The sequence below is a fragment of the Polyodon spathula genome, chromosome 8 (genome assembly GCF_017654505.1).
Source record: "Polyodon spathula isolate WHYD16114869_AA chromosome 8, ASM1765450v1, whole genome shotgun sequence".
Classification (NCBI taxonomy): Eukaryota; Metazoa; Chordata; class Actinopteri; order Acipenseriformes; family Polyodontidae; genus Polyodon; species Polyodon spathula.
This window is the reverse complement of record NC_054541.1, coordinates 10,080,665-10,105,913: the sequence shown is the minus strand read 5'-3', so window position 1 is coordinate 10,105,913 and position 25,249 is coordinate 10,080,665. Positions and strand designations below refer to the sequence as shown.

The following is a 25,249-nucleotide window of genomic DNA, read 5'->3' as shown; positions in this document are numbered from 1 at the left end:
ATGGCATTTGAAGGCACAATGAATAGGGTTTATTCCACAGTACACCACCAGTTATTGGAGTGCACTAAGGACTGGAGACTACAAGTCTAAATGTAATTTCAATCACTCGAACCCTGGATGATTAATGGATTCCGAGATGACTAGGGTGACAATTGCAAGCCTTTTATAAATTTCTATTATTTACACAGGCAATACCTAGTTTTTAGAGTTGGTTTTACACTTCTTGGCGTATAAAGGATGATTAATTGAACAAGGTTTTGTGGAGGGGATGTGGGGGGAGACAATGTAATGAGTTCCAGGACATAAGTGTGTGTGTGTGTGTGTGTGTGTGTGTGTGTGTGTGTGTTGTCAGATTCTTTCACACAATCCATTTTGTGTCTTATATGTAAAGTCTAATTTCTTTATACCTTTAGTATGACGATCAATGTCAATAAAAACAAATCAATTTTAATATAAACTTTGTACAAATAAAAATATGCAAGCAAATTTCACAAGTTAGGCCTGCAGAATAACTGGACACTTTTCTTCGTTAAAATGATACCTATTAACACTTTACACTAACAATCTTATATATACAAATTGCTTCTTTTATAAACAATGGAAGTCACAAGAAAGTAAAAAAAAAAAAAAAGTACAACTGAAATTTTACAGTAGCTGGACTCGTACATAAACACTGAGTTTATCATTAACTTACATTTTACAGACAGTTCTGCAAAAAAAAAAAACAGTATTTCAAACATTTTCATTCTGCTTTCTACATTTGGTTAGTATAATTTGGCCAATTATTTTTCCCATTAATACAATATGTTCATATGGAACTGCTTGCTAAGAAAGCTAAACTAATGCCTCCATTTTAGAATGAATAGTTTTAGCACAGCTGTATTTCATGCGCTTGTGTTTGTGTTACTGGGGTCTCTATTAATAATCTAAGCCCTGCTGGATCTGAATACCACCACCCTTTAACAGTATAAACATTACTACATACAATAGAAATACAGTCAAATGAGGTCCATGAAAAATCAGGGATATAAATTGTAGGCAGACAGTATTAAGATATGCACCGTTTGCACAAAGTCTAGGGTTCCATAATAACAGCTGTTTTGTGTATCTCCCACATATAACAATCATGTTAAGCTTCCACAAATAGAGTGATACATCTTTCTATAATTTGAGACTTGGGGTATATTTTACCGCACGATTGTCAGGTGCATTGCACAACTGAGGCATCCAGGGGCTTCCATGGTATTGAAATATGCAAAAAAAATCAAATAAAAGATATATAATTTTACATTTGTTAAAAACCCCTCATATTCTTGCTCAGATTTTCTGTTAAATGTAACCAAATCTTTAACCAATGCTGTCTTGCATTCCAATAGTGACAAAAAAATAAAAAAATAAAATAACAGTAAAAAATGAATATGGATCTAAGTTTAAGACATCCAAAAATGGAAAATTATTTACAAAAGAAGCACACATCAATAGGAGCCATGCTCATTAAAAAAGGGGTGCTAATGCTATACAACTGTGTAGTGTAGCCAATGTTTTTTTCTTTTTTTTTTTTTTTGTCATTTACACAAATAGTTTTCACATCGTATCAAGGTTAGTACACAGAAGTGCAGTTTCACATTTTTACACAATTTTACATATATATATATATATATATATATATATATATATATATATATATATATATATATATATATATATATATATTATATTTCTCACACAGAGTGTTTTCAGTCTTTTCTCCCGTGTACTTTGCAAAGCCTTAAACTCTGCGTACTTGAACTGGCATTGTAGCCTGGACATACTGGACTCCTGTTCGCATGGCTACTGTCCCAGCACTGGGGCCGACAACTACTGGGATCGTCTGTGGATAAAAAGGTTTCTTTTTTAATTGAAAATATTAAAAAGAAAAAATAAATACAAATAAATGAGAAGCAATTCCCAATCATATTTTTTTGTATGTGACCGCATGTGTTACTCTCAAGTCTAGTGGTAAAATGTACAGGGTTTTCTAAGACTTGATGTTTCTGTGCTGTAAAGCTTATGGCAAAGTTACAAGATTAACTTGCTTATATCTTAACTCATGTAAATGTCTCTGTTTCTGCACTATCAAATATTAAATATCATGGTTTTAAAAGGTGGCTAAAGAATAGGTTGTAGCTAAAGAAATACACCAGGAATGCAAATAAGAAAAAAAAAGGAGATCAATGAGAGAAAATTAAAAACACTATTAAGGAGAAACATGCTTTTAAAAAACAACAAACAACTATACAGCACTAGAAGTGGGAATAAGTTCTGTACTTACTATTGTGGGTTGAGAATTTGGGATATAGGTCTGTGGTACCTGGACCAATTTAATTGGCTGGCTGCTCTTCACGCCTGTTGCTATCTGCAGAGACAGCACAGGGATTTTTCAATTCATTTCTACAAAGGCGACATCAGGTGCTATAATTTTCTTTTAATGTTGGCAACTCTTTATTGAAAAGTTATACTTCCTTGTAAATGATTTATTTCAGATAAAAGTACTTGCCTTTTCATTAACATGGACTTTTCACAGATTTTGTTTAAATAAGCTAAAAATAAATTGAAATTTATATACCGGAAATAAAGTTTGTTTGTGGGAGAAACAAACTCTGTTCATTGCACAAGAATTGGAAAGGTAAAAAATAAAAAAATAGGAGATCCACCATAATGTATTTTGCTGTAATACACATTTAAACAAAATATATCAAAGTTATTAGAAATGTCAACAGGAATAACAAGATACGTATTTTATTTAAAAATAGGTCATTTATAAGGAAGTTCATATTTAACATGATGATACAATAGCCAGTACTACTCGTTATCAGTGACCCCTTTCCATTTGCATGTATAGAGCTGGAACTAAACAGCCCAGCTGAGATTTCAACTACAAAAAATAGAAGAAATTCATTTACAGAAGACTACTGAATGGAATCTCTTACTAACACATTTCCTTTGCAGGGGAACTAAAATGAGTATTTGTGTTTCCATCTCATATTATCCAGAGGGCTTCAAAGGTTTGCGTTTCAGAGAATAATTAGGAAAGACTGGTGTTACTAGTTCGTTTGCAATATTTCCGGCTGGGATGATGCTGAATGTAGAAAGGACTGGAATAAAAAAATCCTACTAGTCTTTTTCTGAACAAGAGCTTGACATGGAATGCATGTAAGATTAAATGTTGTGGTGTAGTCAAATAAAAAGTTAAGATACACTAACAGTGTCATTGTCCTTGCTTTTTTCTACACTGGAGTCCTTTTCATGTGGGGCAGCTGTAGTTTCTGTTGCCAGTGGCTGAACACTGGCGGACTGTTGGGAGGTTTTGCTTGAAGCACCTGTATTTGTTTCTATCTCAGCCTCTTGCTGAGATGCAGTGGCTGTAAAGACAAGTGAAACAAAATTTAATTTCAAAAGGCATGTTAACAGAATAAAACACTCATATAGTTTCCCTAATCCCCATGTCACTTAAATGCCCCTTTTCCTTAACTACAGAATATGAAAATTGCTAGTATTTAAAACAAGAACCTACTAGAGCTTTGTTCCCTATATTTCTACACACCTCTATCCTCTCAATGAACTGGCGCAGGCCAATCCCTACCTAGCTTGTGCTTCCAATAAGATCTGGAAAACAGTTGCACCTGGAATTCTAAAAACAGACTCAACAGATTATTATTATGGCTGTAATATATAACTAATGAACAGAATCAATTCCAAACACTATATTACTTCTGTAACTGAAAAGATGCAGTAGTGTTTTACAAGAATCTTGAAATATTATATATATATATATATATATATATATATATATATACAGCTCTGGAAAAAATTGAGACCACTGCAAAATTATCAGTTTCTCTGGTTTTACTATTTATAGGTATGTGTTTGGGTAAAATGAACATTTTTGTTTTATTCTATAAACTACTGACAACATTTCTCCCAAATTCCAAATAAAAATATTGTCATTTAGAGCATTTATTTGCAGAAAATGACAACTGGTCAAAATAACAAAAAAGATGCAGTGTTGTCAGACCTCGAATAATGCATAACTTATTTTCTTTGCATTATTCGAGGTCTGACAACACTGCATCTTTTTTGTTATTTTGACCAGTTGTCATTTTCTGCAAATAAATGCTCTAAATGACAATATTTTTATTTGGAATTTGGGAGAAATGTTGTCAGTAGTTTATAGAATAAAACAAAAATGTTCATTTTACCCAAACACATACCTATAAATAGTAAAACCAGAGAAACTGATAATTTTGCAGTGGTCTCTTAATTTTTTCCAGAGCTGTGTATATATATATATATATATATATATATATATATATATATATATATATATATATATATATATATATATATATATATATAAGCCCCCCCTAATTAGAGTAGTCCTGTATAGCATCTTGTACATTGTACACACAGTACTTTAATATTGTATATTAAAATACTACAAATATTAGGCCAAGTGCACTTTTTATTGAAAATATATGAACGGTTTAAACCATAATACAACCACTTGCACAAGATAGAAATCTATTATGTTGTTTTGATTAATCTGTTTAATTTACACCAAATCTGTACTTCTACAGATGAGGCCATGGGCCATATCTATTTAGTAAATTACATGAAATTTATTTTTACATCTGGATGTTTTCCCATCACAATAGCCTGTCATATCAAGTTCCATTAGCAACAGTCATTTAAATACAATGCTAAAATTTTCAAACATTTTCTTTCAGCTCTTGAACAACAATGTTTTTGAAAATACATTTCACATTTAAAAAAAAAAAAATCACACAACAAATTAATGAAATTGTTCATTAAAAAATTCAGAACAAACAACAGTGTTTATAACATGACTGAAAACATTAGTCTTTTGCTTCAAGTGGTCAATTACAATAGATACTGCTAATAAAAGTGTGTGTTCCCTTACCGGACTGCGTGCAGGACTTCATGTGCTCAGGCCAGTGAGCCTGCTGGCATGGATAGTCACAGTAACTGGTGTTCCAGCAGCAGTAGAAGATGGCTTCTTTCTTGCAGTTGGCGCACCACTGTTTTTTCTTGGTCTCATCCACAGCCTGTTGTTTCTCGAGCTCTGTCTGTTTCTTAACCTCCGCCATCAGCCGATCTCGCTCCTGCTCTAAGCTCTGACGCATCTCCGCCATCGTCAGCTCTGAAATGTCAAGACATGATATACAAGCAATGTGAATATTACACCATATACTGTAGCCCTGTGGGTTCATAGTCACATTTTTTGAAGTGTTACTGTAGATACGTGTATACTTGATATAATTAATCAAAATGGTATTTATGTAATCTTGTTTACAAAGATAACGTTTGAAATCACAAAATTATACAAGTTGTGTAACCAACCGAGAGTAACAGAACATAAGAGAATACCAAATGTACAAATTAAACAGTAAGGAATTTTTCATTATTTTTAAGGGAGCTTGAATTTATTACCAAGGTTGTGTTTCATTTCTGACAACTCCTGCTGATGCAGCCATTGCAGCTTATCAATTTCAATTCTCAACCGTCGAATCTGTAAAAAAGAAAAGGAAAATTGAGTAGTACAGCACAAAACCTGAAGGCTATATACACTGACGATAATTATTCTACTATAAATGTATTAGACCAGTTTACTGCAAACCAATTAAAAAAAAACATCTGCTATGACTTCATGCCAACACACACGTCGTTCAATTTATCATCATTTATTTTCATTTTTTAAGTACAATTTCTGTTGACAAATACACATCTTTAATTAATTTTGTATAAAAACACTTACACATTGTAAAGAGAAAAGGAACAGCTCATCTATTTTATGGGGGTGGAAATGAGAGGTCAAGGTTGCAAATGGAGCCTCTCTAATGTGAACTTGTTGTAAACGTTTTCAAACATACCTCTTGTATTGTATTGCCCGAAGTACTTTTTGAGAGATCGTTGTATATTTCAGTCATTGTTCCTTTTATTGCATCCATTATCTGAAAGGTAAATTAAACATACTAGCAAACGTATCAAGTAAAGCAAGTTACACTGCCAACAATTTTGAAAAGACGCAATCTTGTATATTTATTTGAAAAGCACAATCATGAATTGCTTACTTTGCTGGTGTACTTAGCAATATCTGCTGCAACATCAGCTGAAGTTGTTGCAATCTGGAAGTCAGTGTTAACTGATGTAGAAGGTGTGCTGACTGTTACTGGTGTGGTTATCATCGAAACAGCTGGAGTGCTTGTAACCAGAGTAATCGAAGATGTTGATGTGCTCTGAGTGACCTCTTTCTGTTGTACAGCTGAAACAATACAGGAAAACAGATATTGTAATAACTGCAGGACTCCTTTATCGAAACCCCAAAAAAGCATTCCAAACAAACATATTTCCCAATGCCTGTTTATTTACTACTTCCTTGTGACTTTGAACATATCACTTACTCCAAAACTTGCATTTTGGGTTTATAGAACCTTCTATAGATGTTCTTAAAATGCACTAAATCTGTAATTTCTGGTTGATAGAAACACAAAAGACATCATAAAAATGATCTCCCCTTTCTCCTGCAGTCTTTGTTGTGTTCCAATACAGTGCTCCCCCTTTATAAGGCGGCCCTTTATACTGTGGAACAGGTTATAAGGCGGTACAGTCATTTGCCCCATAATGCCATTACACTAACATTAGTAGTCCGATTATAAGGTGGAACACAACCAGCACAGTCTCTTAACTATGGCTCCCAACTAGAGCATTATAAAGAGGGAGCACTGTATATTCAATTTACTTTTCTATGTTATGGTTATATAATAAAAAATGACGCTGCTTCTATGATCCACTCGTTTGAAATGGGTTTGAGTAGTACCTTTAACTGCCTGTCTAGTCTGGTATCGAGAGCTTGTGGAGGGCTGTGAAGACTGCTGTGGCTGCAGTGGCTGTGCTGGCAGCGGTGGTTGCGCTGGCTGTATTTGCTTCTGTGAACTCTGTTGCTGTGTATTCTGAGGGGATGGGTTCTGCTGCTGCTGGTTTTGGCTCTGGTTCTGTTGCTGTCTCTGTACCTTCTGCATATGCCATTTCTGTGAGGAGGTTTGGAACTTATTTGTGGAATTCCATACAACAGCCCGCTGGACAGCTGGAGCAGTTTCCCTGGGCAGAAGCGGCCTCTGTTTTTTAACTGCTGCAGCAGCAGTGCTAGATGTTAGCGAAGTAGCTGGGATAGACACCACATTAATCGGGATTGCAATGGTGGAAGTCTGAGCAGAGTCCTTGAGGCTAGGAAGTGAAGAAGAAGTTTCTCCAGCAGGCTTCAGAGCTGTGCTGGGAGGAGGAGAAACCTTACCTAAAAGAAAATAATTGATATATGGATGAACTAGAATTGTTCATTTACATCGATTCAGTAACAAATTCTGAACATACAGTGAAGAGGGAGATGCAAGTAGTTTAAATATAACTTTACCCAACACTCCTATCAAACATTGCCAAAAGTGGTCCATTATCAGCAGAGTCTAATTGGGGATCCTACTCTTGAAATTTCTATATATCAGGCTCCTGTCAAACCTGCTCACGCAGAAGTTATCCAATCCATAATAACTGTAGCTTGTAGGCACTTAATTGATTATCAGGTATAAGAAATCTGAAAATCTGAGCAACCAGTCACTTCACGAACACATTCAACAAGGTAGTTATAAAAAAAAAAAACACAGTACTGAGAGTAGGGATTTCCACTCCCTCAATACAGAAAGAAGCCCAAACACATACAATTAAATAAAAATCTTGCAGTACCCTCTTGCTTAGCAGCAGGAGTCTCTTTCGTTGCATTTGTGGAAGTCTGCTCCTTCTTGCTTTTCTTCCTGTCACGGGCAGCATGATCCTCCCCCAGGTCTATCACCAGCTCCCCATCGGAGTCTGAATCCATGTCCTGGCCCACAGGAGGGGGCCCCACCTCTTCTTTGGCTTTTAACTTTTCCTTTGAAGAGTGCTGTGAACCCTTAAGTATTTCTGAATGCTCCTTTTCCAAGTCTGAGCTTGACCTTTCTTTTGTTAAGAGTTCAGTTTTCTGTTCGGTTCCTTTGCTTTCCTCATTAGCCTCTGTTTTTACATCACTTTGGGAAGACAGTTTGGCTTTCTTTTTTAGGTCCCTTTCGCTTTTATCCTCGTCTTGTCCATTTTTTAATTTCTGTTCATCTTCACTCATATACTCGCTGTCACTGGAGTCAGACTTCTCAGAATCTTCAGAATCACTATGTTCAACCCCTGTGTACGCATTTTCAGAAATCTCATTTATTCCTGTAAAAAAAAAAAAAAAAAAAAAGTCAATTAATTATTTTATTTAGTGTCATAGCACAAGCCTTGATTACTGAATTACAGTAACATTTTAGCAGATATCAAAAATCCACTTGTACTACAATGACTACTGCACTTATTTTGTTATGGTAATGCAGGAAAGGTTGTAGCTAATCCTACTGCTTACCAAGTTGGGCTTTACAACTTTCAATGGTTTTATCAAGATTGAGCTGGAAACGGCTGCGTATTTGTCTCTTTGGTGATGTCAGCACAAGCGCTGTGGACTGCTGCTGTACCGACTCGCTCAGTTCCTTCAGGTCCATTTCAGCTTTGCTGCGATCTGGGACAAACACAGAAATAGAAAGATTCTTAGATTCTAAATTCTAAAAAGCAAACACCACTTACATAAACTGTTATATGTAAAAAACATAAGAAAATTTGATTTTCCATTTAAACTATATTACATTACTACCAGTACATTGCTATGCAAAGTTAGGCATGGTCCTTCAAGAGAAAAACATATATTTAATTATTCAAACCAACCCAGGTTAAGGTTAAGAATGCTGCCAGTTGTTGAGGTGCGTTCTTGTTTGGGAGCAATGGGTGTGGATGATTGAGAAGCGAAAGGTTTTGGACTCCCAGCATGCCCCATTTTCGCAGATGCTGGAGATGCTAAGGTAGGCAATAAACACATTTATAATTAGAATAACTAATACACTACTAACAAAGTACAACGTTTTTAATAGTGCATCATTTAATATATAGTACAGTACTGCCAACATAGTTCCCTGCAATTTACAAATCTACTGTTAATGGGTACTTGAAATATCACTCCACATGAGAAGACGTTATCGTTGAACTGAATAGACAGTCGTTGCTATCCTAGCTAGAAGAACCGTCAGATTCTACCCTGTGCATGCAGACAATTTGTACTAAAACAGATGAACAGCTTCCAGTTTAATCTAAACAGAATACAAGTTTAGCCGGCAGACAACTACCAGAATTTTACAATAAAAAAACACCCCTTTTTATTACATCAGGAGGCACACAACCAAATTCCCCATTCGTCTGATGCAGCATCAACATTGTTAAACCCCATTTAGAAATCTGACTGCTCTGACAAGAAGCTTCAGATAAAGCACTGCTGCAGCTGTTGTTTCTCAGTAGAACTCTCAAGGGGAGAATCAGTTTTCCAGTCCCTGTCGTTGGGTGTACCTGTGCTCCGATCTGTGAAGTCCACGGACTCCTCACCAGCACTGTAGTGACTAAATGGAGCCTTGACGCTCTTCTCTGAAGCGTCCTGCTCGATGTCGGAGCCTGTATGCACAGAGGAATTTGTACTCATCGGAGACCTTGGCATGTCGGTTAAGGAGATTCTCCGTCCAGTGCTGCAGGTCAGCATGGGTTTACTCAGAATGATCTTTGGGGATGCCGTCATGTCAAAATTGAACTTGATTTTCTCTTGTTTGTCTGGCCTTACAGTCCCCCCCGTCGGATTAGTGGGATCCAGCAGCATTTGAAACTGGTTGTTTGGGGTGTACGGTGTCCTGAAGGGAGCGTAATTAAAAACGGCAAACTTCTTCCCAATGTTATCCACGTAGATCTCCATCTCTTGCATGGCACTGTTAAAGATGCTTTTTGTCTTTTTCACAGAAAAAGGAATTTCTTTTGACATGAGGTAGCAGTTATTTATAGGGACCCATGCCCTAGGATGAAAAAAGAATAATCACATATATTTAATCACACTTCTTATCTGGTGTTTTGGATTATTTAAATCAAGTTACATAAATGAAGCATGTTCTGAAGAAAGCGCAATGGAAGAAATCTTACCTATCATGCTGCCCAAAAAATCGGGCATCAACCTGCCCGTCTTTATCCCTCAGTGCTTTGGCAGGCCAGAATGGAAAGCCTTTCAGTTTTGCCCATACTAGAGGATGAGGGTTAGTCTAATAAAAAACAAAAACACAATACATTGTTTCAATTTCATTTTATGTATACAGATCTACACTGAACAAAAATATAAACACAACATGCAACAATTTCAAAGATTTTACTGAGTTACAGTTCATATAGAAATCAGTCAATTGAAATAAATTCATTAGACCCTAATCTATGGATTTCACATGACTGGGAATACAGATATGCATCTGTTGGTCACAGATATCTTATAAAAAAAAAAAAAAAAAAAAAAAAAAAAAAAAAAAAAAGGTAGGGGAGTGGTTCAGAAAACCAGGTCAGTATCTGGTGTAACCACCATTTGACTCATGCAGCGCGACACATCTCCTTCGCATAGAGTTGTTCAGGCTGTTGATGGTGGCCTGTGGAATGCTGTCCCACTCGTCAATGGCTGTGCGAAATTGTTGGATATTGGTGGGAACTGGAACACGCTGTCGTACACGTCAATCCAGAGCATCCCAAACATGCTCAATAGGTGACATGTCTGGTGAGTACGCAGGCCATGGAAGAACTGGGACATTTTCAGCTTCCAGGAATTGTATACAGATCCTTGCGACATGGGTCCATGTATTATCATTCTGAAACATGAGGTGATAGCGGCGGATGAATGGCACGACAATGTGCCTCAGGATCTCGTTACGGTATCTCTGTGCATTCAAATTGCCATCGATAAAATGCAATTGTGTTCGTTGTACGTAGCTTACGCCTGCCCATACCATAACCCCACCGCCACCATGGGGCACTATGTTCACAACACTGACAAATCGGCAAACCGCTCGCCCACACGACACCATACACGCTGTCTGCCATCTGCCCGGTACAGTTGAAACCGGGATTCATCCACGAAGAGCACATTTCTCCAGCGTGCCAGTGGCCATCGAAGGTAAGCATTTGCCCACTGAAGTTGGTTACGATGCCAAACTGCAGTCAGGTCAAGACCCTGGTGAGGACGACGAGCACACAGATGATCTTCCCTGAGACGGTTTCTGACAGTTTGTGCAAACCCACAGTTTCATCAGCTGTCCAGGTGGCTGGTCTGAGACGATCCCGCAGGTGAAGAAGCCGGATGAAGAGGTCCTGGGCTGGCGTGGATACACCTGGTCTGCGGTTGTAAGGCCGGTTGGACGTACTGCCAAATTCTCTAAAACAACGTTGGAGGCAGCTTATGGTAGAGAAATTAACATTCAATTCTCTGGCAACAGCTCTGGTGGACATTCCTGCAGTCAGCATGCCAATTGCACTCTCCCTCAAAACTTGAGACATCTGTGGCAGGCATTGTGTTGTGTGACAAAACTGCATGTTTTAGAGTGACCTTTTATTGTCCCCAGCACAAGGTGCACCTGTGTAATGATCATGCTGTTTAATCAGCTTCTTGATATGCCACACCTGTCAGGTGGATGGATTATCTTGGCAAAAGAGAAATGCTCACTAACAAGGATATAAACAATTTTGTGCACAAAATTTGAGAGAAATAAGCTTTTTGTGCGTATGGAAAATTTCTGGGCTCTTATTTCAGCTCATGAAACATGGGACCAACACTTTACATGTTGCGTTTATATTTTTATTCAGTGTATATTCTGTTTCCTGTGAAAGCAAAATACCAACAGTCAACACTAGATGGCAATACTTACACAAGGCTCACAAAACCAGTTTTCCCTCTTTTGGCAGGCTGACAGATAGCATTCTGGACACACTTCAATTTCATTCATCTGTACAGAAAAAAAAAAAAATTATATATATCATGTTTACTTAAACATTTATATGCACAGTAACAGTAGAGATTTATTAAATGTTTAAATAATATTTCAGGGACAGCATATACTTACTTCATGTTCACAAATTTTTATTATGACTTTAGCCGTCGCTGTCAATTTGTGATTACCTAGAAAAATCAAAATATATATTTTCTTTCAGATTTATTTGTAAAAAAAATTTCTGCATGGACAATATTTGGACTGAACTAAAAAGCACACACTAACCTCCGTTATAAATTATGCAGTTGTGCAAAATCCACTTAACATCAGCCAGGAAAGCTTCAGTACAACCATACATTTTCTTTTTGATGTTCTGAAATTTAAACAGGAACGGTTTGTAAAGCAAAGCTCTATTGATAAGACATTGATGCTTGATAAGGCTGCTTCTAGAAGTTGTTGGTACAGATCATTTACTTACAGCATTCTTACTGCATATTACCAACCGCAAGGAAAATAAAACTGTATTTTTGTAATATACTGTATGTCATTTTATTATGGTGAAACAATGAACCACACCGTTTTTGGATATTATGATAAGAAAGAATTCCACAACATAACCTACCTTTTCTAACGTGCAAAGGTCCATCGCATGAAAGATATATTCAGCATAATCAGGGTGTTGTTCTAGTGAAACTGGCTTCTGAAATGGCTCCGTCTGTTGAAAGACAAATGCAAAATACGAGTCAATAAAAAGCCATGTCCAGATAGACATTAGAGTTTACCACGATAGGCAGTCCTTTAGACAGTCATACTGCCAAGTATTTTCAAAACTGCAGCTATCATTATTAGGGATATATGGTAAATATTGCTTTTTTTTACCCAATTAATAGGTTCTCTCCGATGGGCTGCTGCATGGGGAGAGAGAGGCGAGCAAGGCTGATCCTGAAAAAGAGCAAGGAGAGCTTTTCCTGACCAGAAAACAGCTTGGATTCAGCTGTCTGGACAATGTGTTTTATTACCAAACAGCACTGGCCACATAAGTATTAATTAGGCCTGCTCCATGGTCCAGCTGAGCCGAGTTTAGAGTAAGAAGCAATTCAGCAAAGCTTCACTAGAGGGAGCAATTGCAAAGTATGATTTAAAAACCGAGCTTGCCTTTGAACTTGAGTGCATTTCATATTCAGCTATTTACAAAACACAATAAGGTGAGCTTTAAGAACCTTCACTTGCTATTTTTTAAATGGAAGTGTTGCTTTATACTGTATTCCAGGTATTACCGATAATTTTATGTTTGTTATACAGAGATGCTAAAGTTTTGGTGGCATTATCCTGGTAATATAAAAAGGTAGGAGAACAAATCCACAGGCCCAGACATGGTAGAAAAGGTATATTATCAAATAATGTGTACATTTTCTTGTAATTTACAGGACACTTGAACTGATAAAGAAAAACAGACATTTGCAGAATGCATTTCTTTAAATGATAAAAAAATATATTTCTAAACATCACACAAAGTACTGCACTACCTGTCCACTCAAAACAGCAGTCAGACCGTAGTAGCAAAGACAACTCCTAAAACCAACTGACCTGTATACTAATCAAATATACCATTATTTTATTTATGTCTCAGGATAACAGATCCAAGCTACTTGTTATCCTTCTATAAAAAGTTATGTAGTGCTGAAAAGTTGAATAGTGACATTGTTAGTTTGCACTGCTGCTATTGAGATACTCAGACATATGCAAATATACAATAAAGTGTATAAAATAGTATGTAAAGTTTTACCAGAGTATAAATAAGTGTATTGCATGAGTACAATATGGTACAAACAGGCCTATGCTAAAGGCTACAGATTGTGGTTCCAGTTTTAGGATAGACATAGTCACTTACCCCAGGTTGTTTCATCTTCTGTAGTGCAAACTTAAGAAGGTACGACAGCTGATCTATCGTTAGCATTGTCATTGCTTTGCTTTGAGTTTCTATACATTCCGCTACTGTTATTTTCTGAAAAGCAAACAAGAAAAAGAGGCACTTTCAAAATGTGTTCTGACAATCACAAGCTTTGAACCTGGGTCTCTTCCCCTACTCTATCCCACAAATGGCTCGTAACTGTCACTGCGCCAAACTCCTTTTTAAATAAGGCAGCCTATTGTCTACTAAAATTGTGGGTTAGAATTTTAAATCTTTCATCAACAGCTGCTTCCTGGTTTCTGTCTTCCTTCCCCAGGGAAAGTATTCTACTTATCTAATCCCCCACCACCAAACATGATGCCTCTATGCTTGGTGCACTCTCGTTACCACTGTTTCTTTTTCTTAGACACATCTTACACAGCACTCAAGTGCAGACAGACAGCATGCTACAGTAGTTTATTTCAGCAGTCTAAAGACTGAATTGTAAGAATTGCTGGTACCTCGCATTCAGGACAGAACCAGTCCCCCTCAGGCTCAGCTGTCAGTTTCAGACACTTTGCATGGTAGACCCGTGGGCAAAGCTCACAGCAGAGGACCTGGCCCTCACGGTGACACACCCAGCAATAGAAGTCATTCCGCCCGTCCTGCGGCACAACATCAACAGGGTCTGTGGTGAGTGGCTGCTTCATATAGTAAAAGGGACCATGCCTTAGTTCTGACTGAAATGCAGGCAAGAGAAATTGGTTTCAAAATACAAAAAATTGTACAGGTTAACACATAACAGTCACATGACCACACTGAAGGTATACAAGGGGCAGACCAAAAGACGTTTGACAACAATCAACTTTTGGTTCGACAGGGCACTTCATGCTCTTGTATGCATGACATTACTATTTGATCCAGCTTAAATTTAGGAAGACAATAATATTTACATTAGAAACAATCTGATCAAAGCTGATTACTGTGCAATAACGTTTGGAGTGCCGCTTGTAACAATTAAGTCTCACATGAAATCTGACACTTTGTAGCATTAAATGCCCAGATTCGCAATTGTAATTCAAAACAGTTTTATTGCTCAACTAACCGATGCTTGAACCCAGTGTATCCTTTCCATAATAATTATTATTATTCTATGGCAGGAAGTCAATGACAAGTTAGGACTGAATTTCAAATGGCGTGTCCCTTCATTCTGTACACCAAGTTAAACAGATTTATTTAATTATGTTTTTACAAGACTGGTAAATGTAAAACAGGTTGAATGGTTTACAAAACATTCAGACTGAATGTAATATTATTTATATCAGGGTTTATATGTACGGCAAACTTATAACGCTCACAAAATCACAGTAAACCATTAAGCAACAATACCCAAAACAGAAAGAAGTACCATACATTACAGACTTATACAAGACCAAAACAGCTACAGTATGCAACACTGGTAATTCCTAATTGGGACAATATGTTTGCTTGATGAATGCAGGTCAAGTATAAGTTTCATAGACCAACATTTTGTAACATAGTTGCCAAAGATATATGTTTCAGTTAAACGAAGTTCATGATTTATTTCCACTAACAGTAACTCTTGTACCTGCTCCTTGTTGTGACTGTTCACTAAACCAGGTTTCTTTTTCTTTTTTATGGGGCTGGCAGATGGCTCTGTTGGGGAGTGGCCATTGGAAGAATGTGGAGGACTAGGAATCTTTCTTTTCTGTGCTACACGCTCTGCTGGCCCAGGATCTGAAACTACAAACTGAACCAGTTAAAGAGAGTCCCAGCATTAAAAAAAACAACACCACACCACAAAAAAGAAATAAAACCTGCACACACAAAGAAGGGTGGTGTACAATGCACAGTGCTAATTGGTTGTCAGATTGCACTAGTGTTTACTGAAGGGCATAAAGAGGAAGTGAAATGTGATCTGCAGCAGCAGTCCGTTATGGAACTCCATTTCACACTCTGTCAACTGTGCACTCCGCCAACTTACTGAAGGGTTCACTGGGTTACTGAGTGGCTAGGTACTTGATATCCAGACCACTACTTTCAAACACAGTGACAGCAAAAGCAGTCGTGAAATAGGGAACAGCTACACCACACAAGACTGTTCCGCTTTTCTGAAACAGTGGTGCACTTAACTAAACAAGATGCATTACACTATTTTAAAGTGCAGAGTATCTCTAAGCAGCAAGGTGAATGTTCACCATTTGGTTTTGGTTTTTTCTCACCTTTAGATCGTGTTGAGATGTCCATTCCCTCAACCACCTCCGGTTCTGTTTTAATTTCTTCTTCAGCCAAACTGCAACCAATGAATCAATAAGAAAAACAGCACACAACTATTACAGTATGCCCCTCCCCAACAGACAGGTAATGGTGGTTTGAGTTTTTAAAACAGTAACAGAACCATTTCCGATTTTAGCCAGAAAGCTCTACTGTAGTAGCTATCTATTTAGGCTTGATCAGAAGTGAAAGTAAAAATCTTGCCTATAATTTTACTGTTATGCAAAGTATTTATTTTAATTAAGCTTTTATATTCAACTAAATCCAAAAATGTAACACCACTTTGCTCTTGTACCCAGTCACCTAATCAGCTATGCAGTATAAAATAAAATAAAAAATAATGGGGAGAAATGATTTTAGTAATCCATTTATCCTGTTTAGCGTATAAAAATCAATGCGCAGAAGAGATTATTTCCTGCTTTGGAATGTTCTGGATTCGGCTGAAGAAACGTTGCCCAAACTCTGTTGAAATCTTCAAAAATGTGCCAATATGGTCCTTTTTATAATTAACCTTATACCTACGAACCTTAAGAACTTTTTTTTTTAGATGGGCATTGGCAATGAAGAGGTGGACAAGACATTTAAAGTGAGCAAGAAATAGTCACCATAATTAGTACCAAAGTGTTTCCAAATAGTCTGTAGGCTTTACAACAAAATACATGTTAGCGTTGACGTGCTGTCCATATCCCTGCACTATCTTTCTAAACATGATGGCGATTGTTTTGTTATTTGTATGTCTATAGTCATCCTGTAAATCAGTTTTGACCAGTAATTGTTGAACAGGCACACTTAAAATGGTTACAAGTTAATCATTGTTCTATTACTTAACGCAAAAATACCAGCTCAGCCTTGAAATATTTATTAACCTTGGGCAAGTCAAACCTGTGCTACAGTTACTTATCATCTCTAGCACATCAGACAAATGCATAAAATAAAAATGTGATTGCTACTGTATATTACTGTTTAAATTAACACCTCTGTAAAATGTAAAACTGCAACTTAAGCCTTTAATTAGGCAGAAAGCACATACAGTAGTATACCCTTGCACAAAAGCAATGGCCTTGAAGCAATGGTAAGATGATGGTCAGTTACTGTATACAGCAACAAATATCACAAACATTAATAAATACAGATGTCTTGTTTTCCTTATTTCAACCTTCCACTGCCTTTGTCATATTTGTAAAATGAGAATATGTTCTCAATTATTACAGCTTAAGTGGATGTAGGATAGAGAACAGAACAGTCAGCAAAGACAAATACAAGACAATCAAGCTTCAGGTAACAGCTCACCCAGTCAACCTCCAAAATAATCAAGGACAACATTGTTTATCTTTAGTATTAGCAGTAGTATTATTAGCAGTAGTAGTCATAGTTGTATTTTAAATTAGCCAACACCATTATGATGAGTTACATAGGATTGCAAAGCATCTCCATTTTTACAGCAACAAAACTTTCTGAGAAAGTCTGGGCCAAACCTCATATCAAGACTCTGTAGCATAAATATTGCAGGAGATGGCAAGTCAGAAAGCCACTGCCATGAATGGTGCAGTTTTTTTGTCCCCTAGACTCCTCACAGCTTGCTTTCCAGGAACTGTGCAATTTGGAATTACCACATATTAGCATGGTCATGTCCCTAAAATATCTGACAAATTAAATGTTACAATAATAAAAGAGAAGTTTACTTTTTAAATATATATTTTTTCCCAGTTTGGACCAACGGCGGGCAAACTATCACAGCAATTCTATTTTAGTTGACCATGACAACCTCAAACCGGGCTATAACCAATATTACTGGCTTATCAGGTCATTTATTTTTGTTGCTGATGCAATAGCTTTAGCCTGAGTCACCAGGTAACCTCTCAAACTGAACCAAAAGGGCTATATTTCCTGATTCTGTGGGAGATGACATTAAAAACTCTTCCCTGTATTTTTACATTTTACAGGTTTTACTGCCTTGTGTTTTTACAAGGCAGTATAGCCTCAGATAGCAGAGGAAAGGTAATACAAAGTGAGGTTCAGTGTTTAAGAAATCAGTGTCTGCCTGTGTCTGCCACATACCCTAAGTAACACATTTCATTCGTACTAGAAATTATAAAAATAACACATTCTCTTTGTTATTATTCAATGCAGAAAAGTGACACATAGTAGCATACCTTGTCTTATGCACAGAATATACAAGAAAATTCTTCAGCTTGGCCTTAATTTGGCTGGTTGTGATGAAACAAAGATGGTTGCAGAATTTTCCAGAAGGGCCTTGCTCTCCCTGCTGCTATACTGCAATTGTCAATCTTTAACCTAGACTGTGCCTGTGATTGGTTTGAGTGTTACATGGAGGAGTGTGATTGGGCTGCTACACTGTGGAACACAGCTCGCTGCTACCCTGTCTCACAGACATTTTGCTGCAATGCAGAGATTTTTTTTTTCTTTTTTAATAAAAACAGAATCATGTAATCTAAAAGCACGTTTTCTAAAAAAGAAAGGAAATGTAACTGTAAAAACAGATAGCTAAACATTTGGAAAAGCATGCTACTGTATATTTATTCCAGAATATTTCTTTGTTCTCATTTTAAAATCCCTACTTGCTTCACTCTCAAAGCTTTTGGTATCCATTTTAAAACACTAGTCAGTGATATTGCCTTTCACTTTTACTATGTGTTGCCAGTTTTAAATGATTGTACTTGGTTACAAATTACTATACTTAAATTGTTTAAGGGTTATGTACTGTACATGCTAAACAGGCTGAAATACAGTCAAAGGTTTTTACCTGTTAATGTAAAATCTGCACTGTGTCATTTGTTTAGCAAGCTCAAATTAACTTCTGTGCTGAGCTAAACTGAAAGTGGAATGTATAACAATAAATCACATCTAAACTTCCTACTGTGTTAAGAAATACCACAGAAATATGCATTTGTATTACAACTGACTGGACTCAAATTTTTATTTGGTTATTTGATGTTATTATTTTATGTAAAATTAAATTTAGCCTACATAAAAGCAAAACACGATCCGTTTTGGAAATTTTGTTTTTATTTGTACTATACTAGAGTAAAAGTATCTTCACAACAAATTTTTTCATAATAAAAAGCACATTCAATTTAAGTGATTTTCTGAATCCGGGTGTTAACTGGGATTCAGTGCTAGAAATGGTAAGACACCCGCTGTCAATAGTGTTCAATGATTGCTTCTTTCTTTTAAATGAGAAATGGGGCATTTCAGAACTGCACATCTCTGACTTTTAATTTGATCACCAATGCAAAACTGTTTAGGGGGTTAAATGTTTTACCGGGTTTCCCTGCCAAATCAATTACCTGGAAATCAAACCGCACATCTAACAGCAAAGCTATTTTATTTTGTACATTTTGTTAAAGGAAGAAAACGGTCTGTTCAATTAATGTAACTAATTCTGACTCGCTCTGCAAACAGAGCTGGATAAAGGATATTGCACTTTGATCATCAATTCACACATTGTATTGAAATACCTTTATATTTAACCCTCTGTAATATCAGAAGAAACTACAATGTACAGAGCTAGAATTACTGTCAAGAGACAGGTAAGCAATGTATGCAGAAATGTAATAAATTATCACTAATTCAGAAAGAAATAACTGACACTTATTTTAAAAGTGTTTTCTGTTGTCAGATGTTTGGTGTCCAGCAGTACGAAACTGCAGATACATTCACAACCCTTTAAAGTGCTATACTGTCAGCAAATTAAGTGTACTTGATGCTCAAAATGACAGCTTGGGTTTAAAATTATCAGCTGGTTTCAATGGTAAAGTATCCTGCAACAACACAGGAGACTCCCTACATTACTTTAATTGAAACAATTTGAAAATGAAACGCAAGTTTGCTTTAAAGCTGTTTTTGGGATGCTGATCTGCTAATGAAACACTGTTAATTATACCTCTTGTGCTTGCTGTTACTCAAACTGAATTTTAATTTAAGATAAAATCTTAATTTGGGAATTTGCAATGCAAAGTACTCTTTTAAAAGGAAAACCATGTTGCTGACAGCAAATCTATGCGATGAGTCTCCTCATTGCAAAATGCAACATTTACAATTCTCTTTTTTTCATATCGAATTCAATAGAAAATGCAGGGCAGGTTCTGCAATTTCTTAAAGTAAATGTAGCCCAGTCTACAGTTCAGTTAGCCACTAGCTTCTCAAGGGATCCCCTGCAGTGCTGTGTTACAGCTGCATCTGTTTTCAAGCTTCCATTTTCTCTGAAGCAGACATGTGACACAGGCAAACAATGACTGCAGGCAATCTGCTCACAAAGAGAACTCCTATTACCAGAAAAGACACAGTAAACAGAAAAATGTTACATAGATTTGTGCAAAAAGCATTGCCCTGGTCATCAGTGCAATATATTATGGCAACTGGCTAAGTAACCATGTGACCACAGGCAACAAGAGAAACACTACTTTTGCTTCTGCCTGACTTTAGAGCTGTGATGTGTGATTTGCATGTTTATCTTAAAGAATCATATTGTATACATGTATAATATAAAACACTACATAAAGGAAAGGAAATAAAGCAGGCTTACCTCTGTGGATGCATGGCTAACACAGTGTTATGTCAATACTTATAAAACATGGAGGACAGTCTCAGTTCTTAGACAGAAAGGGCTTGGTACTTCAGCTTGATCGACTCTCTGATAGAAGCTGCACCCTGAATGGCCTCCTTTGACTACCAGGATGTAAAGCTGCAGGGGATTGGCTGAAACATTTCCTGAGTAATTATCTTTGTTCAGCTCAGGCAGGCAAGAGCAATTCTGGGGACGGAGAGGGAAGAGAGAGCTAGGCCCAAATCACAAAAACACACATTTAAAGGCATTAAAAATAAATAAAAAACTGATTAAGCAATGTAAAACAATATCCTTGTGCTACATCATACCAATCCTGTCACTTACATAAAGTATTTTTTAGAAAAACAAAGAATGTTGTCACTTTGGTAGATACAGGCAAAGGAAGAAAGGGATCTTGCTACATCCTCCCTGCTTTACATAACTAAAACATTTGAGAATTTTCCAAAATGACATAATATGGTACATAACAAAACATTCAGACGCTAATGTTCAATAGGCCTACCGCACAAAAGAAAGGGCACTTTTTATAACATAGACACATTTAGATTCTAGATTTTTACATTTTAACAAGGCTGGATATCCCCCCAGAAAGCTTATTTTTTTCAAACTAGCATAGCAACATTGAAGTACTATGAGGCAGAACATTTGGTTTTAAATGCCTTATTTCAGAGGTCCAAATTGACTCTTAATTCAAAGGCTAAGCTATTGTGCTGGCAGTCTGTATAACACCAATAGTCTTATTTATTTCAGTATACAGTATATTGGCACAACTGGGACCAGATGCAGTACATTAATGAAGCACCCCTTTGGAAAAAGATTTGCTTGGGTATCGCTGTGATTATGTGTTCATTGTAACCAGTGTGAGTGCAGTATAAAATACACCCTTTGTAGGAATTTGTTGGATGACCTTGTTCATGACCTCCAATACAATAAGGCTGCCTGGCAGCCATCATGGAGGTATTTCTTTTAGGATTAATGGCATCTCCAAAACAAAACAAAAAAAACATATATTTCCATGCACTACTGTAGAGGACTGCTCCACCTCCCCCATCCCTTTACACTTTTAAATGATGTTAAGAGCAATCTCTTCATAGAGGCATTCGATAAAGAATATATACTGCAATAACAACAACACTCAGAATTTAATTAAACTTAATAAAGTAAATCAGTCCACAAGGAGTTTTTGTGTAACACTGCTGTATTCCATGGTACTGTAGGGGCCTACTTTTTCACTGTACTCACACCAGACTGGTAGAACAATTTATGGCTACCATCTTAAGAACCTGACATTTGAGAACTTTACCTGGATATTAGTCAGTATGTAAATCCACAGCATGAAACAGGTTAAAGCATAACCGTACTGTATATACAAAAGGTAAACGAGACCCCTAGTGGCCAAAAAAATGATCTGCAAAAACAACAGCCTTGAAAGACTTTGGGCTATGGAAAGTGGTTCAACGGTACAGCTGTAATATAATCCTGGAGAATGTTTTAGGAAAATGCCTTGTCTATGTTTACAAATTATTTTTAAATATTTAAATGGCCACTCTAAAAAATATCAGCTTCCCGTGAAATGTCAACACCAAAGAATTACACTACGGGGCACTAGAGCTTTAAACACAAGATACAGTAGTTGAGCAGTTGGAGCCATCACAATCGGGTTTGAAAATGCTAGTTATGGTTATTTGCATATAGAAAGAAATATTTTTTTATTATTTATTTAAACTCAAGAATGGCTTTGCTGTTTTTTTTTTTTTTTTTTTTTTTTTTTTTTAATGGCTTATTAGGAAACCATATGCTGGATGATGTGTCATTATAATATTACTCATATCTTTACTAAACAAAGTGTTACACAGTAACTGGAAGGATTTCTTACAGGGAAATCAAATCAATAAGGTTTTGTAGTCTTGTTCTAGACTCCAAATTGGTGTCTTAAGCTTATTGTGAAGATTTCTTTCCCTAGTTTATTTTATAGACAAAAATCAAAAACTTAAATCTAGGCTTGCTGGAAAAAGTGACACTGGCCCTTAGTAGGTCATTCATTCACTTAATTATCTATATTCATATTATATATATATATTTATATATATATATATATGATATATATATATAATATTATATATATAGATATAGAGAGAGAGGATAGAGAGAGAGAGAGAGAGAGAGAGAGAGAGAGAGAGAGAGAGAGAGAGAGAGAGAGAGAGAGACACACACAGCTCTGGAAAAAATTAAGAGACCACTGCAAAATTATCAGTTTCTCTGGTTTTACTATTTATAGGTATGTGTTTGGGTAAAATGAACATTTTTGTTTTATTCTATAAACTACTGACAACATTTCTCCCAAATTCCAAATAAAAATATTGTCATTTAGAGCATTTATTTGCAGAAAATGACAACTGGTCAAAATAACAAAAAAGATGCAGTGTTGTCAGACCTTGAATAATGCAAAAAAAATAAGTTCAGATTCATTTTTAAACAACACAATACTAATGTTTTAACTTAGGAAGAGTTCAAAAATCAATATTTGGTGGAATAACCCTGATTTTCAAGCACAGCTTTCATGCGTCTTGGCATGCTCTCCACCAGTCTTTCACATTGATGTTGGGTAACTTTATGCCACTCCTGCACAAAAATTCAAGCAGCTCGGCTTTGTTTGATGGCTTATGACCATCCATCTTCCTCTTGATCACATTCCAGAGATTTTCAATGGGGTTCGGGTCTGGAGATTGGGCTGGCCATGACAGGGTCTTGATCTGGTGGTCCTCCATCCACACCTTGATTGACCTGGCTGTGTGGCATGGAGCATTGTCCTGCTGGAAAAAACATTCCTCAGAGTTGGGAAACATTGTCAGAGCAGAAGGAAGCAAGTTTTCTTCCAGGACAACCTTGTACTTGGCTTGATTCATGCCAAAGCTGCCCGATTCCAGCCTTGTTGAAGCACCCCCAGATCATCACCGATCCTCCACATTTCACAGTGGGTGAGAGACACTGTGGCTTGTAGGCCTCTCCAGGTCTCCGTCTAACCATTAGACGACCAGGTGTTGGGCAAAGCTGAAAATTGGACTCATCTCGGGGAGCTTCAGCAAGGCTGGAATCGGGCAGATTTGTCTTTGTGAAGGGCGCATGAATCAAGGCAAGTACAAGGTTGTCCTGGAAGAAAACTTGCTTCCTTCTGCTCTGACAATGTTCCCCAACTCTGAGGATTGGTTTTTCCAGCAGGACAATGCTCCATGCCACACAGCCAGGTCAATCAAGGTGTGGATGGAGGACCACCAGATCAAGACCCTGTCATGGCCAGCCCAATCTCCAGACCCGAACCCCATTGAAAAACTCTGGAATGTGATCAAGAGGAAGATGGATGGTCACAAGCCATCAAACAAAGCCGAGCTGCTTGAATTTTTGTGCCAGGAGTGGCATAAAGTCACCCAACATCAATGTGAAAGACTGGTGGAGAGCATGCCAAGACGCATTAAAGCTGTGCTTGAAAATATAGCTGTGCTCTGGAAAAAATATATATATATTTGAGGGGGGTACTCGAATAGTACATAATTATTAGTTTACCTTTGCTGAACCGTACACACACAATCAGTAATGTGTGTGTGCGTGTATATATATATATATATATATATATATATATATATATATATATATATATATATATATATAATGTACCATGTACATGTACACTAACAAGTCGCTTGGAACTTACGTGCATGAGCTTCAATTACAAAAGAGCCACCAGCATTATTGTTTCACTTCTAACCTGATCATGCACACTACCAACCCAACCAGATTATTCAGTTACTCGACCTAATCGATCAGACTGCACAACATCCCTCAGCACGCGTTGTTGAGAGTACGACTATAAACTGTCACTCTGTTTTCCATTCATAAAACATTCCAGGTCCAGACAGAACTGAGGCAAACAGAAAATCACAGTTGCGAATTTGCCAACCACTAAAAGCACTGGGAATCACAGCTGGGACTGGGAGGTGGGGTTCGCATTACTGGGGGATGTAAAAATATTATTCACAAAATTTAAATTGAGTTGCACTGTGCCTGACACCCATGTTCCGCCATAACCATAGCCGTGCATCTGCTGACGGATTTAGCTGCTTATTGTCGTGTTAAATTGCTTTATATAGTCTACTAACCTGCGTATAAGGAATTCAGCACTACTCCAAAACACAACACTTTTTCAAATGCCTCTCAATCATTCGGAATCCAACCGTTTCGAACGCTGCTCACGAACCACCTGAGCGAGACTGACATACAAACCTTTCTGAGCGTAGCACGGACAAACAGACTCGACTACACGCATTCCTATTGGCGAACATAGGTGTCTATCAAATATCCCTTGAAAAGATTTCAGATTCGTACGACGTGATAGGTTCAGGGTCCTATGAAAGTGTTGAGGGGGTGGGGAGAGTTTTCGTGCGTGTGTTTCTTCTGTTTCTTGTCCGCATTGATTGCTGATAGGTTGAAACCTCAGCTCGTCAAATTTATTTCTATCGATGATTGGTTTAGAAG

The 25,249-nt window shown here is 37.0% G+C and overlaps 1 protein-coding gene across 3 annotated transcripts; it reads right to left on the bottom strand.

Moving 5' to 3' along the window:
* Positions 1–427: 427 nt before the first annotated feature.
* LOC121319351 (protein kinase C-binding protein 1-like) lies at positions 428–25,002 on the bottom strand. 3 transcript variants are annotated; one of them, XM_041256702.1, is made up of 24 exons: positions 24,874–25,002; positions 20,678–20,905; positions 16,080–16,150; positions 15,446–15,600; positions 14,358–14,576; positions 13,837–13,950; positions 12,825–12,887; positions 12,568–12,660; positions 12,231–12,318; positions 12,078–12,133; positions 11,883–11,960; positions 10,126–10,241; positions 9,511–10,001; positions 8,839–8,967; positions 8,483–8,635; positions 7,795–8,298; positions 6,878–7,351; positions 6,132–6,322; positions 5,931–6,011; positions 5,491–5,569; positions 4,961–5,200; positions 3,244–3,401; positions 2,312–2,395; positions 428–1,870 (listed from the first exon to the last, which is right to left on the bottom strand). In XM_041256702.1, exons 2-24 carry the CDS (start codon positions 20,689–20,691, stop codon positions 1,769–1,771), a joined length of 3,753 nt encoding a protein of 1,250 aa, XP_041112636.1. In that variant the 5' UTR covers positions 20,692–20,905; positions 24,874–25,002; the 3' UTR covers positions 428–1,768. The 3 variants fall into 3 exon arrangements, with proteins under 3 accessions (XP_041112636.1, XP_041112639.1, XP_041112638.1); XM_041256705.1 differs by lacking the exon at positions 12,825–12,887; XM_041256704.1 differs by lacking the exons at positions 20,678–20,905; positions 24,874–25,002 and adding an exon at positions 18,285–18,605.
* Positions 25,003–25,249: the final 247 nt, after the last annotated feature.